General features: G+C 39.3%; 3 protein-coding genes across 5 annotated transcripts; 2 read left to right on the plus strand and 1 right to left on the minus strand.

Annotated features, from left to right (window-relative positions):
* The first annotated feature begins 272 nt into the window (after nucleotides 1-272).
* Nucleotides 273-4,407, plus strand: LOC134662582 (N(4)-(Beta-N-acetylglucosaminyl)-L-asparaginase-like). The gene is made up of 6 exons (XM_063518855.1): nucleotides 273-469; nucleotides 719-872; nucleotides 1,201-1,429; nucleotides 2,088-2,272; nucleotides 3,114-3,221; nucleotides 4,169-4,407. Exons 1-6 carry the CDS (start codon nucleotides 358-360, stop codon nucleotides 4,392-4,394), a joined length of 1,014 nt encoding a protein of 337 aa, XP_063374925.1. The 5' UTR covers nucleotides 273-357; the 3' UTR covers nucleotides 4,395-4,407.
* Nucleotides 4,408-5,037: 630 nt separating this feature from the next.
* Nucleotides 5,038-6,498, plus strand: LOC134662811 (small ribosomal subunit protein uS5). Of its 2 annotated transcripts, none has more exons than XM_063519119.1 (3): nucleotides 5,038-5,125; nucleotides 5,435-5,954; nucleotides 6,191-6,498. In XM_063519119.1, exons 2-3 carry the CDS (start codon nucleotides 5,436-5,438, stop codon nucleotides 6,455-6,457), a joined length of 786 nt encoding a protein of 261 aa, XP_063375189.1. In that variant the 5' UTR covers nucleotides 5,038-5,125; nucleotide 5,435; the 3' UTR covers nucleotides 6,458-6,498. The 2 variants fall into 2 exon arrangements, with proteins under 2 accessions (XP_063375189.1, XP_063375190.1); XM_063519120.1 differs by having other exon boundaries at nucleotides 5,046-5,129.
* Nucleotides 6,499-8,108: 1,610 nt separating this feature from the next.
* Nucleotides 8,109-9,396, minus strand: LOC134662974 (probable DNA-directed RNA polymerases I and III subunit RPAC2). Of its 2 annotated transcripts, XM_063519279.1 has the most exons (3): nucleotides 9,283-9,396; nucleotides 8,823-8,923; nucleotides 8,109-8,296 (listed from the first exon to the last, which is right to left on the minus strand). In XM_063519279.1, the coding sequence occupies exons 1-3, from the start codon at nucleotides 9,295-9,297 to the stop codon at nucleotides 8,110-8,112; spliced, it is 303 nt and encodes a 100-aa protein (XP_063375349.1). In that variant the 5' UTR covers nucleotides 9,298-9,396; the 3' UTR covers nucleotide 8,109. The 2 variants fall into 2 exon arrangements, with proteins under 2 accessions (XP_063375349.1, XP_063375348.1); XM_063519278.1 differs by lacking the exon at nucleotides 9,283-9,396 and having other exon boundaries at nucleotides 8,823-8,944.
* Between the last annotated feature and the right edge of the window lie 5,784 nt (nucleotides 9,397-15,180).

The following is a 15,180-nucleotide window of genomic DNA, read 5'->3' on the forward strand; positions in this document are numbered from 1 at the left end:
TTGGCTTGAGATATTTTAATGACATGCTATTACTGTGTACTCCTGTAACCCAAACCCCAAACATATTAAAAGTGAAATATTTGTCTTCTTTTTACGTTCTAGTTACCCAATATAACGGGTAAATCTTTTGTCCTGGCAATACTACAAGTGGAAGCTGTTTGAGCAAATACTTAAAAAGCTCAAATTTCTACTAATTTAAGGAAATTTCACTGATAACTTCAAAACAAAAATGACATTTCTTATCTTTCAAGAGTATGAAGAGAATTTAAAAATTGTTTTATTTCTATTTCGTTAAACTAAGTTGCAGCTCGGAATAGCTGTTAGCTTACTTTTATTTAATTAGTTAACGATACAGTTATGTTTAAACTTGGTATATTCGTATTAATACCGTATTTTTACTTTATCAAATGTGAACCTAATATCCCTATAGTAATTACGACTTGGAACTTTAAAAACTCCACTATTAAAGGTATACTACATATTAATAGCTGTTTATTAAAGCCAGCGGTTCATAGGTTTTGGCTGTCTCTGCACCAAGATGCGAACCGGAAGTAGTTTTAAGTTCTATTCTAAATTGTAATTTTACTTTTTACATTTTTTGTCTTTTTTTACGGGTAATTTTTGTATTTCGCTTTGTGTGTTTTTTTATATGGGTGCTTGCCTGAAATAAAATCAATTTATTTATTTATAATATTAAAATATACATGTATGATTTCAGCATGGGAGGTGTTGAAAACCGGTGGCACAGCATTGGACGCAGTGGAGCAGGGGGCGTCGGTTTGCGAAGCGCAGCAATGCGATGGTACTGTGGGCTACGGGGGCAGTCCTGACGAAGATGGTGAGACTACCCTGGATGCTCTTATAATGGATGGGTAAAATATATTATCTTAACGCATTATCTTCTTACCATTGATTAATTTTACACTCTATTAATATGTATTTAATGTAACATTATTTATACCAGTACCAGTACCATTATTAATATAGTTGACGAGATATTTTTTCACTAATTTTTTATACAAGCTAGTTGGGAGATTGTCCCACGTTAGGTACTTATATTGAAGAACTAGGGAACAAATCAAACTATTTTTTATTATTATTTTATTTTTTATACATGTTTTATTTTTATATTTCAGTTTATATGTTATATTTTGTCAAATATACAGACTAGATATTTATTTCTATCACATATTTTTTTAGGAAGACAATGAATGTGGGTGCAGTGGGTGCTCTTCGTAGAGTCAAAAGCGCCATATCGGTGGCGAGACATGTCCTCGAGCACAGCTACCACTCTTTCCTCGTCGGGGAGTTGGCCACACAGTTTGCTGAGCAGATGGGCTTCCCTGTGGAGTCTCTCACAACTCCTAAATCCAAGGAAATTTGGAAAAAATGGAGAAATGAAGATAATTGTCAACCAAACTTTTGGATGGTAATTATTTAATTTCTTACATAAAAGTTAATTACCAATAATTACTTAGATTTCCCTTTATTGTACTTATCCTTAGAGTAATTCTGTCAAAGTATCAAGTAAATTAATACTGGTAATTTTATTTTCAAGTGCTCTTGACACTTAGATAGCAAGATATAAAAGATAGCCTACTTACACCTGCCTACTTTTTACATTTTTCTTTGCACTTATAAGGTGCACTTGGAAATCCACTCCCTTGGGGAAGGAGAGGAATTTATACATATTTAATCCCATGGGGCAGAGCTGGTCACTGCTTCAATAATTCAATTAATAAAAGTAGACTTCTGTCCCCATTCCGACATATGTGTCATTCCCAACCAAAAGGATACTTATTGTCGGTTGTCAATAAGGCACTATTTCCATATAGCTTCAATTTGAAATCAACCTTATCACAAACCGACAATGTGGTATCTTTTGGTTGAAAACGTCACATATATATATATATCTAAATATTTTCTTTAAGGTTCCGTCACACAGGCGCGTTTACCGGGAGGAGCGCGATCGGGACGCGTCGCTTTTACATATAAAACACTCACGCTCAGCCCGCAAACGCGCCGGTGTGACGGAACCTTTATTCTTAGTTGTAGTAGTATGTATTTAATAGTCAACATACTTTTAGCATGTCACACCAGACCCCAGACAAAGCTGTGGGCCATACTCAAAGATAAGCAGACACCAGCATTCGACAAGAGATCACAAAGTGGACCGATACAACCACGACACCATCGGGATGGTGGCAGTAGACCGGCATGGGGATGTCGCCGCTGGGACTTCTACTAACGGAGCCAAGTTTAAAATGCCAGGGTAATTCAAGTAATATTATGGGCATTCTACTGAAAGTGGTGGGTATGTGATGCTATTTTAACCAACATAAAAAAAAAACTAAACTTATGATAAAGCTAACAAACTAATATTTTGCACGATAATGTTTGATAACTTAGTTTTAAGTTCAACGACATATGTATATTTTACAGAATTATATAGCTTTTATAATTATAATACCATATGCAATATATGCATCACTTCATGTACTTATTTAATATTATAAAGATACTTGTACATAAAATAGATTAATTTATGAACAAAGTCTATTTGTCTATATGAGTCACAGAATTACTATTGTTACATGTGTAATATGTACCTAATATAAGTAAAGTAAATAAGTTAACTGTCATTGTTTTGAACAACAGCCAATTAATATGCAAAGCTAAGGTATGTGTATGCAGATAGGTATTTCATATTTATAACTACATATATTATGTACATACTATACACTACACTAAAGTGTACCTATTCTATGTTGAATTAATTTGTCAGATATGAATTTGATTTGATTAGAAAATTTTGTATGTGTGCTATCAAAAACATTTGTATGATAGATTTGTTACTTATCCTGATTTATTGCAAATTTTCAAAAGTTTATTTTTCTGTGACAAGTGATCAAAAATATGCCCTGAAAAATAATTATCGGCTTTAAACGCGGATTTTTTTTTAATACACGAAATACCTACTTGTAAAATGCGTTTGTAGTTTGTACGGGACTAGGTTTACGAGATGTCAGGAATTTTGGCCTTTTGTCAAGGAATGCGGACGGAACACCCTCCGCTCCGAGCCCAGATTGATGATTCCAATATAAACATTACAGAAGAATCGGTGACTCTCCGATCCCGGGCGCGGGCGCTTACGCGGACAACGCGGTGGGCGGCGCCGCGGCCACCGGCGACGGTGACGTCATGCTCCGATTCCTACCCAGGTGAACACTTGAACCTGTCACCCCTTCCCGTATCTAGATAGAGACGAATGAAGCGACTGACATCGTACTTCGTATATGTGACGTCTGTGGTACCGGGCAACAGTGACGTCACGCTACGATTCCTACCCAGGTGAACACTTGAACCAGTCACCCCTTCCCGAATCTAGATAGAGACGAATGGAACGAGTGACGTCATACTTCGTATATGTGACGTCCCTGATACCGGGCGATGGCCACGTCATGCTACGATTCCTACCCAGGTGAACACTTGAACCAGTCACCCCTTCCCGTATCTAGATAGAGGCGAATGGAACGAGTGACATCAATCATCATACTTCGTATATGTGACGTCTGTGATACCGGGCAACGGTGACGTCACGCTACGATTCCTACCCAGGTGAACACTTGAACCAGTCACCCCTTCCCGAATCTAGATAGAGGCGAATGGAATGAGTGACATGATATGATACTTCGTATACTTACAGGCGCCTATTCTGAGGTAAAAGCGTATAATTTGCATGTTTGCTAAGAAGTTTATCACAGGCGTTTTGTAACCCGTGTGGAAAAGTTTACATTGTCACAGAATAAATAATAGTACTAAGTACAGAAGACTCACTCTCTAACAAAACGCGTCTGTTACGATCAGCACAGATATGGCCGCTAGGTGGCGACACGCCACGCGCGGCTTATGGCTTTCCCCAAAATTGGGGCCGAACGGATGTACTTTTAGCTATCTGTAGCAAAGCGACGAAATCGCGGAGTGAGACGCGCCTGACATTGTTTGAGGAACGCCCTAATGCGAGGGCATAAACCTAAGGGTGGTATTTCACCTACCTATCCAATTTCTTTGTCCAATGTGTATTCCGTCTCACATTTTGCTTAATGAGAGAGTGATACGCAATGAAATAAGCACTTTTTAGACTTAAACTATTATGTTTCTATTTCAGTTACCTAGCCGTGGAGGAGATGCGTCGCGGCGCCGCCCCCACCGCTGCCGCCGAGACAGCCGTTGCCAGGATCGCGGCCCACTACCCGGGCTTCATGGGCGCTGTGGTAGCCCTAGCAAAGGACGGGACGTACGGCGCGGCCTGCCACGGCATACATCAGTTCCCGTTTGTCGTGTTCGATCACTCGGCCGAGCAATGTAGAACTGAACATGTGTTGTGTTCCTAAGTCTAGTTCTGAAATTATAATTATAGTCACAAGTCATCTGGGATATATTAATTGGTCTTAGTTGTGAAATATATTGGTGATACTGTTATGAATAGTTTCATTAGCCCTGTGACCCGTGGTCCTTCTCGTTTCCACTGTATTAATTAGAGAGGGACGGGTAGTCTATCTCGCGAGCGAGATAATCTATTTTTACGAAGAGAGTTTAAAATTGCATATGCGTTATAATTTATAATTGATACCCATGCGTCTAACTATAAAAGGCGTAACACACTACCGCATCGCATCACGACCTTGGTACGCCACACCCATAAATGAGAGCGAGAATTTACCAAGCCAAGCAAGCAAGTAACTGATGCAGACGACTTCAGCTTGAAGAGCATACTTTTGAAGATACTGTTATACTTCTACCGCATGTAGCTTTATTTGTTCCAGTACTGTTATACTTCTACCGCATGTAGCTTTATTTGTTCCACCTTTAAACATGCGCCATGTGCAAGCACTTAATTTGACAATAATCAAACAAAGTAAAAGTTCTAATTATAATCATAGTACCAACATTACAACACTGAACTCAGCGTTCAAAACGCTGCGTTTTATTTCATTTGTGATTTTGTTTTTGTCAATCCATAGATGATCCATAGACATTTTTTTTTCTGAGGCTTACTTGACGTCCTCAATTATTTCAATCGGCCATTTTCTATTTGACCGTCTCCTTGCGCTCACGTATCAACGTAAGTACAAATAATTATACATTTATTGATGAGATTTCGTTGTATTTTCTATTAAATAGTTCATAAAGCAATAGACAGTGATATTGATTTGTTAATTAAATTGAAAAATTACGTGTATTACGCCGTACGTTACATAGCCTAACCTAGTTACCACGTGGTAACATTTTCATGATGAGACTTTATTTCATTTCATTCGTGGTATCCACTTGAGGTTTATCCTGTGAAGCTTTAATGCGTCTGATTTTTCTCCGAACTATATCAAAATGCAAATTATTTGAAGTTTATTTGACACGAGAATGTTATTTTCAGAATGGCGGACGCTGCTCCAGCCGCTGGTCGTGGCGGATTCCGCGGTGGTTTTGGTTCACGGGGTGGCGATAGGGGCCGCGGGGGTCCCCGTGGTCGTGGCCGCGGGCGCGGCCGTGGTCGCGGACGCGGAAAGGAAGACCAGAAAGAGTGGGTGCCCGTCACCAAGCTCGGTCGTCTAGTCCGCGAGGGCAAAATCGACAAGCTTGAGAGCATCTACCTGTTCTCTCTGCCCATCAAAGAGTTTGAGATCATCGACTTCTTCCTCGGGTCTTCGTTGAACGATGAAGTCCTCAAGATCATGCCTGTGCAGAAGCAGACCCGCGCCGGTCAGCGCACCCGCTTCAAGGCGTTCGTGGCCATCGGCGACAACAACGGGCACATCGGGCTGGGCGTGAAGTGCAGCAAGGAAGTCGCGACCGCTATCCGCGGTGCCATTATCCTGGCTAAGCTGTCTGTGCTCCCCGTTCGCAGAGGGTACTGGGGTAACAAGATCGGAAAGCCCCACACCGTGCCTTGCAAGGTAAATAAACATTTTATATTCTCTTAATTAAGGTTATTAGTTTACTTTTTTGACTGACCTTGTGTCAATGTCATATTAAAATAGAATAACTAAATGATGAGAACTAAATTCATTTCATTCGTGGTATCCACTTGAGGTTTAACCTGTGAAGTTCAAATGCGTCTGATTAAATCAACTTCCAAAACCGTACACACTTACTAAAAACATGTCTCTAATCACACTTCCTATCATTCCAGGTCACCGGAAAGTGTGGTTCAGTCACCGTTAGGCTGATCCCTGCTCCCCGTGGTACTGGCATTGTGTCTGCCCCAGTCCCGAAGAAGCTTCTCCAGATGGCTGGTGTCCAGGACTGCTACACGTCGGCCCGTGGCTCCACTGGCACTCTTGGCAACTTTGCCAAGGCGACCTATGCTGCAATTGCCAAGACCTATGCGTACCTCACCCCCGACTTGTGGAGGGACATTCCTTTGACCAAGTCCCCATACTCTGAATTCAAAGCCTAAACTATCCAAGGATGGAATAGAATAAAACATTCAGAACTTTATTTTGTTTTATTTTTACACTATGTATGTGATAGTAACTGGTATTTAGAATTAAATGTTCAATAAGTTGACCCGTTTATTTTTCATTATAATTATTATAATTCATCATCATCATCATCATCCTCGCGTTGTCCCGGCCATTTGCCACGGCTCATGGGAGCCTGGGGTCCGCTTGGCAACTAATTATAATTATTATAATTACTGTTCAATTCAAAATAGATTCACACTTGAGGAGGCCAACTAATTCTGAATACCACTAGATACTGCCTGGCTGGTTTTTGGTATAAATTCTCTGCCAAGAAAGATACAGGCTTATTTAGGCAGGTTTTCACCACGATTATCCCATTTTCTTTGCACGTGTGTGGCAGGGACAGAAGATGGGAAAATCACGAGAAAGGTGAACTGAACCCGTTATTTTCAGTTCATGAAGGGACCGAAGCAACTGATTCTCGATCTTAGTCATGATTATGACCTAGTTCACCTAGTTGCTCTGATCTGTAATTAATGACCTAAGGAAGGTTTAGTTAGGTTCCAGTTTAGTTATACTTTCACTGAGAGTGTAGCCAAGAAATGAGAATGGGGTAGGGGGTTGGTGAGTGTATTTGTACTCCCAATCCCATTTATCTCGCTCCACGTGACCGCCGCCATACATGAAGCGGGGGGGACAAATGGGAATGATTCATAGGATTGTACCTAAGTATTCCCTTCTGGGCCCAGTGAGGACAAATGAGAACACTGGTAGGGGGGTGGGTGACGCTGCCTTTGTTCCATTTCATAATTGGGTTCATACTAGAGAGGCAAAATAAATCCAACATCCTGTTTGGTTACGCTTTTGTTAAATATAATATATGGTGTAAAACATACCAATTATATATTATTTGGCGTTTACGAATTTAATTATTAGAGATGCACCGGATATCCGGTTACTATCCGGTATCCGGCCGTTATTTATAGTATCCGGCCGGATACCGGATAGTGACCTACTATCCGGCCGGATACCGGATAGTAAAAATAACACATTTTGGGGTAAAAAATGGAATCTAATAAACAGTCACGGTCATAATGCTAACGACACAGTACATAGAAATGAATACGTAATCAATGTTACACAATACACTTATTTGTTTACACAAAAATACGCGCGCGCACTTGTAACTATAAACGAACTTACTACGTAATGAGATGATAAAACTCGTTACGATCCTAGAAATGTGTCCGCGCGAACGTTCACTACGAAACAGGTCGAAACCTGCACGACGCGCACCTGCAAAACTCAAAATATAGGTATAGTTCCGCCGGCCGGATACCGGATATTCGGCCAGTGTCCATGCCGGATATCCGGTATCCGGTATCCGGCCAAACAACTATCCGTTGCATCTCTATTAATTATCTTTATGCATTTATTTAGAGAACTATTTCTTCGGCTCTATACAGCACGACTGAAGTTGGATTGGAACCCAGGATTATGAAATGTTAGGAGGTAAAGTGGTCAGGATGTTAGCTGATCAAGATCATGCAGGTCCGATTTCGGCTTCCGCCACTGCTGGGCTTGGTAACTTTTTCTTTAGGACATCTATTTCAGTTTATAAGGTTAATAACACGAAACAACAGCTTTAAGTTTTACAATATTCTTTTACTTCACTCTCAAACAAGTTGATGGTATGATCACAGACTTTTTCAAGGTCCTTGAGTCCTCTTTTCAGTATTTCTAGTGCCGGTGTCTCATGCGCCTGTATCCTGAAGTGCATCTTGGCTTCTGCGGGGTGTGGCACTGTGTAGCCACAGAATTGGACATCTTCACTGAAATAAGCAAATGAATTAAGTTACAATTTAATAAATTCAATTTTAAACGCTTCACACTCCTTACTTAATTCAGTAACTAAACGATAAGACACACGTTAATTATATCTGCATTTCACTGCTATGTAGTGCCACTCCCCTGCCATCAGTTTTTGAATTTTTACACACGGCAGGTTTTTGTGGAGGGCGGACCTAATTTTTAACCATAACCAAATTTTCAGCTCTAAAGCCTAGATTCAACATTTATTTACATAAAGGGTTTCTCCTTTTCATATTACTGTGTCATATCATTCCTTATAACTATTGTTTTTTGATTGTAAACTTCTGTTTTAAAATCAGTGTATGGTCTAATAAATCCTAAGTAATTGGTACCTGCTTCGGATTTATAATGAATTTAAAATATGTCCCTATCCCCACGCATACTGCTGGTAAAGGCTTGAAACATCAGTATATTTTAAATTAATTACGTACAATACAATCCTACCTTGTTTTATTTTTCACAAAATTTAAGAGATAATAAACTTACTATCTGCTTATAATGCATTTCAATGCATTCCCTAATGTGTGGCTTTCATCTGCGAAGACGTAGGTGCGGCAAGTGAGTGTGGAGTCATCATCACCGGGCAGCTGAAACAAAGTAAAACCCATGTTTCTCTATATCTCTATTTACTTATTCAATCCATCAAATTTACGATGATTTCGCCAATGTCTAAAGTGTGGGGAGACCTTTTCAGCGACGTTTATGCTTTATATTAATAAAAGTAATAGATTTAAGCAATATTGTAAGCGAATAAATTCTATCCTGAATAAATTTCTTTTCTTCTTTTAGAGCATAATGTTGTTCGGTATTTGCTTTTAGTAAATTGATATAGTTGGACTTTACTAGCCACGATGATTTGCCGGGTATTGACTAAAGAATGAAAATGTCTTTCGTTAGCCTGCCGTCATATTAATCAAAATTTCTGACATTAATATGTAATACTAACCTCTGAAATTTTCATTGCTGGATTTGTTTTGATTATTTCTGGTATAATTTGGAATAATAACTGGAATTAGATGTGAATCATGAATGTGAATATAAATATCTCACGTTGTTTTGACATTGACAACAATGTCAACAATGAGTAATGACAAACAGCGGAGGAATTTTCGTCATAATGACATAACACAGATGTATTTTTCTACAATACAGAGTTGGACTTGTAAAATAAAAATTCCATAAAAAATCAATGATTTATGGCCTATTTATGGCTAGCCCGCGCCAAATTAAAAATCATGTAAAAACTAGCTAAACAAGGGTATAGTTTGTCAAAGGACTGTCTCATTTCAAACATAGACTGAGAAAATCATACTAACTTTGTCTTACACTAGCACTAGCACCCAAAAGAAAAGGATGAGTATAGTTTTCCTGGTTCTTACTGACTGACAAATTGGTTTGACCAACTATATAACATTATTATAATATACTGTACTCTAGCACAGCGACTTTGTCAGTAGAAAAAGGCGGCAAATTTAGAAACTTTAGGCGCAAAGTTTTGAACTACCGTATAGAAAATTTGAATTTCGCGATTTTTCTACTGACATGTTGGGTGTATTTATAAATTACATGAAAGTAATTGGTTCTTTTAGCCAATTTAGCGCCTACATGTTGTGTAAACTTAACAAACATTGCCAAAACTGGGGCCATTATCCTAACAAAAATGTTAATAGCGCAATTTAGGTTTTTTTACTACACAGAACAGCGCTATCTAGCGCGCGATGCGTAAACAAAACAAATTCCGTTCGAATGTGGTGTCTAAATCATTAGGTATCAAGAAAAATCTTTAAAGCGCGATTCAGGGGTTTGTTTGACTACGTGGAATAGCGACATCTAGCGTACAGTTTCGTAACTAACAAACATAAACTTAGGCTGGGGTCATTATTCCAAGAAAAATCTTGATATAGCGCGATGCGCGATTCAAGGTATGCCATCTTCGTAAACGTCACATTCGTAAACTGAACAAAATATGTACGAGTCTAATGAATGTCTCTAATCTTTAATCTCAAGGACTAATCTTGATAGCATGATCCTTTAGATTAGACTCTCTGTTAACAACTTAACATTCTAGGGCAGGGCATCAATCTTACGGCTTTTAATAAATACAGTTCACACAAGATTTATAAGGTTTACGCAACCGAGGTGTCAACCGCAGGGCACCATTCTTAGCTTTAATGAAGACCGCTCTTATTCACAATGGCCATCTATCGCGAAGTATTTCGTAAACCAGTTATATATAAGTACCATCCTCAATTACCTACGCGTAGTTACAGACTCGTAGGTCAAGTTATAATAGTAATGAGATTAAGAGGTAAGTAAAGCGTTTTGTGAAACGGGAGGTATGCAGAGTTTACCTTTGTCTCTTTAGGAGTTATTCATAGAGCACAGACTTGAATTGAGTAGGTAACGTTATTCTCGTATGCATTTTGTCTTCTGTTAGTTGACGCAGGTTGACGCAGGCCATGCATAATTATTGGCGAATTGATCATGGGTCAGGCTAAATCGCTAAGATAAAATAAGCTTTTAGCGCTTACTGTAATTTTCTAGATAGTCATCTAGTTACTACGGAACTGCAGCCTGCAGCGTTTGCCTGCGTCGCGTATGTGCAGCACGTGCGTGGACGTGCGAGTCCGGTGTGACAGGAGTGCTGCACACGTCTACGCATACGTCGACGCACACGTGCTGCACACGCAAGCGTGGCTCGACTTTTACTAATCTCGACGTTACAGTTATATACTGGTTGGCCGAACATGCGAGCGCTGCTCAAACTGTGGGAAGTTGGGAACCCTTGAAGCAGGAATGCGTCATTCCTCTCACATCTCCGGTGAACTCCGCATAAATTGAGTCAAGGGCCGTAGCACCGTAATGCAGATAACCATAATGCGTGGCCCGAATAATCTGCAAGCAATTTACGCAAAATATTGCTCTTTCATGTATAACGCAGCGTACTAAGTAGGCGAACAACACGCGAACGACAAGCGAAGCGATGCGGCGCGGGGTGAATCAATCCTTTGATACCTATAGCTATAGAAGTGTCCTACGTGGGCGATCTCGTTGCGAATGCGAACGCTGTGGGTCTGGGTCCGCCGCACCGTGCACCGCGCTCATTCGCTTCGCGTTCGTGAGTTGTTCGCTTACGTAAAGGCCCCAGTACACAATGGGCCAGCGTAGCGTGGGCCATTCTGGGGGACGCATTTATGCGTTAGAGGGAGCAAGTGATATTGCTATCTCATTCTACCGCATGGCTGCTCCCTTGGACTGGCCGGCGATGGCCCATTGTGTACAGGGGCCTTTAGACGCAGCTCACGCAGCGTAATAATAATATTAATAATTTATAGTGACACTTGAAACGCTTCTCGAGGTGGTTAATTTACTTTTGACATGAAAGGTGAATAAAGGGTGGGTATTTATTAAGGTTTTTCGTTTCCTACAAAGTATTCTTTGACTGAGTGAATATACATCAGAGCAGCTCGTCAGATACATTTCTCGTCTAAAAGCCGTCTCTTCTCTCTTCTGTGGATGCATATTGCGTAATGTAATGATAATGACGTGTCGCTTTGAAACGTTGAAGTTAAAAGCAGAGACATGTTAATTACAAAGACTGTCAACCGCCGTATAAAGTCTTGAATAAAAAACGTATAAAAACTTTTTTTCATGATTCTTTTAATACATTTTGGCGCAGCATTGTGGCCTATGACGTAAAAGGCCAACGACCATATTATGGGGCATTATTGTTCCCGCCTCACGGTACGGCGTTCGTTAGAAAAACTTAATCTCATGGAAAATATAATCTATTGACATTCTCCAAAAAATAATACTAATTCTCAAATCCAGGAGCCAGCCAATGGAAACATTCTCTCGCCTAGCGGACGAGCTCAGGCTGATAACGCGTTCAAGGACGCTTTTCCCGTATCATTAAAAAGCTGACTAATCATAATTGCGTCCTAGATGTTGCCGGCGTGTCATGCGTCATGCAATAGTAGATTGTTGCCTTTAGAAATGGTGCCGTACACCCGAATTAAACACTACTTTTAATTTCAAATACGAGGAAAGTAAAATAGGTACATCTGTAATAAATAAAAACACGATTAAGTACGAACTTCAATACTTAGTATTTCTTGAGGGTACAGTCAATTAACAATTTAGGCAAAATTATCTTTATTTATAGAATGGGGAGTTTAATTATCAGAATGGAAATTGTATAACAAATCCATTAATAGCCAAAATTTAATTGTTTATCGTAAAAAATAAGAAAAAACGTCTCTGGAAAGTAAAATGATTTAGTGTAGAAACGTATTACCTTCTGCTTCTGCACACTTCTTAGAACAACAACGACCCACTTTCAGAGCATGAGAAATGTAAAGATTATTTTGGTAGTATGTATTTTAAAGCTTAGTACAGTATTTGAAATACTAAATACATATGAGTATGGTATTTGAAATACAATATACAATAGGTACATGTAATTGAAATACTGCCAAACCCTGGAGATACCCCATCTTATTTTTACCAGTCTCTGGTTCAAAGCTAATCCCGCCGACTATCGCGAAAAAGCGTCGCAAAATTTTCCTTCAGCTGAAAACGTCTGCCATTTGCCGAGGAATGCAAGGGAATTACTGAATTAGGTATTTTGTGGGGCCGTCGTTATCATGACGGTGTGAGAAATAAAAGGTACTTACCGTAAAATGGGGTGAGTTGGGGCAAAACTGTCATTCAAACTTTGATAACATTTTATTTTTACATATGCAAACTGAATCGTGTATATAATAAAGGTTTCCGGACGTTTGTATTTTAGTTTTTATTTTATTTTGGGTAGTTCCATTTCATAACTTTGACGATAAACAGGAAATCCCACCTCACCCCGTAGTCCGTCGTAATTGGGGTGAGATGGAATTTCATACAAAGGTGATTTTGGAAGATTGTTGGATAGATTTTTTTTATTATGAGTATTACTATAGCTCCATTTTAAATTGGAATAAGTACATTATTTTTGTAGCAGTAGCCTTAAAATTCCATGTCACCCCCCTTTCATCCCTTCTCTCCCCATTCATAACCCAACTCTCCCCGCGAACCCTACTCACCCCATTTTACGGTACTTGCTACTTGTTATGCCTACCTTATATCCATACTCCATACTAATATTATAAATGCGAAAGTGTGTCCTGTCTGTCTGTCTGTAAAAAAACCAAAACTAAGGACAATAAAAAAACGAAATTACAAACATTAATATTTTAATGCGCCTATTGTTGTACAAAACACGACGGAATAAAATTAGAATTAAATCAATTGCGTGACTATAATTATTATAATCAATAACATTAAATCATTCATAATTAGTATAATTACTTAGTAGCAGTTTCGGGCCAGTTGTGCCAATCCGTCTGTCTGTCAATATCTCTATGACACGGAACTAGGACTTGTATAATTTTGCATTTTGATACTACATATCGGCCCGATCCGAACTTTATGATACGTCAAATATTACGTCTAAATACGATATGGATTAGATTGTGTAATAATATCCTGTGATCGAATTTTAACTGTTGTGAGACATACACCGCGGTATTCGGAAAACAAGATCCGTTCTAGACTAGAGAACGATACGATACGTTATGCTAGATACGTTGTAGTTTAGATTTCAACTAGTTCTCATTTGCAGCTCAATCGGGCAACAAATGTCACTTTTACGTTAAAATATCGTAATAATATCTTGTGGAAATCGTTCAAGAGTATCTCCAGAATCGCACAAATGCCAAAATTCAAAATGTTTATTGCATATCACATTACACATTATTAGGTGGAGCTTATGAGTAGCTGGGTTTACATGTGACAACCTGCAAGGGCACAGCAACATACTTAAGACTAACATGCATATAAATTAACATTGTTAATCATGTTTATCGCTAAAAAATTCATTAGTATATAGTAACATTTGCTGGCTAAAAATGTTTTCAAGCGTTTATTAAACATCGGCAGTTTTTCAATATTTTTTAGAGTTCGGTAGGTGGTTGTATATTTTAATAAGCATATAGTGAGGGCTGGATGCAACTATTTTTAGTGTTGAGAGGGGTAATAGAAGTTTATTTAAGTTTCGATTGTTCCTTTTCATTTTTGGTGCTGTCGGAGTCAACAACTCTGGATGTTTCCTAACAAATTTACATGATTCCAGGATGTATATTGAAATTGAGTAAGTATTTGGAGTTTCTTGAAAAGAGGTCTGCACGACTCCATTTGATCAGTGTTTGTTAATATTCTAACACATCTTTTTTGGAGAATGAAGATCTTATCCATGTCAGTGCTATTCCCCCATAAAACGAGACCGTAAGTCATTCTTGAATACGCGTATGCATAGTATACAGAGACGGCAGTTTGGAAGTCGGTCGCCCGTTTGATGTGTTCTAGTGCGTATAAAAAGGATGTCAAATTTGACAGGCAAGATCTTAAACATATCCTTGTCGTATCTTGATGATGTCTAATAGACATCTAATAGATGTCTAGTTCAAAATCCGAATCGGGCCCACAGTCGGCATCATGGCTCCTCTACACGATGGGCCAACGCCGGCCACTCCAAGGGACGCAGACATGCGGTAGAATGAGATAGCAATATCACTTGCTCCCTCTAACGCATAAATGCGTCCCTTGGAGTGGCCGGCGTTGGCCCATCGTGTAGAGGAGCCATAAGATATATCGGAGCGGCCAACGTGTTCACAATACCTACTTTATTATCTGAATAAGTACTCACACGCCTTGGCAATAGAGGCGTGCTCAGATCACGCTCAGATCACGCTCAGATCACGCTCAGATCACGCTCAGATCACGCTCAGATATTTGTGAGCACCTTGGCCGC

The sequence above is a fragment of the Cydia amplana genome, chromosome 3, assembly GCF_948474715.1.
Source record: "Cydia amplana chromosome 3, ilCydAmpl1.1, whole genome shotgun sequence".
Lineage (NCBI taxonomy): Eukaryota > Metazoa > Arthropoda > Insecta > Lepidoptera > Tortricidae > Cydia > Cydia amplana.

Bases quoted from the DNA above. Each gene is read 5' to 3' on its own strand.
- LOC134662811 (XM_063519119.1), top strand. From the start codon at position 5,436: ATGGCGGACGCTGCTCCAGCCGCTGGTCGTGGCGGATTCCGCGGTGGT. The intron at 5,955-6,190 runs GTAAATAAACAT...CTATCATTCCAG, and splicing joins CCCACACCGTGCCTTGCAAG to GTCACCGGAAAGTGTGGTTC.
- LOC134662974 (XM_063519278.1), bottom strand. From the start codon at position 8,944: ATGGGTTTTACTTTGTTTCAGCTGCCCGGTGATGATGACTCCACACTC. The intron at 8,297-8,822 runs GTAAGTTTATTA...TGCTTATTTCAG, and splicing joins AAATGCATTATAAGCAGATA to TGAAGATGTCCAATTCTGTG.
- LOC134662582 (XM_063518855.1), top strand. From the start codon at position 358: ATGTTTAAACTTGGTATATTCGTATTAATACCGTATTTTTACTTTATC. The intron at 470-718 runs GTATACTACATA...GTATGATTTCAG, and splicing joins TAAAAACTCCACTATTAAAG to CATGGGAGGTGTTGAAAACC. The intron at 2,273-3,113 runs GTAATTCAAGTA...TAAACATTACAG, and splicing joins GCCAAGTTTAAAATGCCAGG to AAGAATCGGTGACTCTCCGA.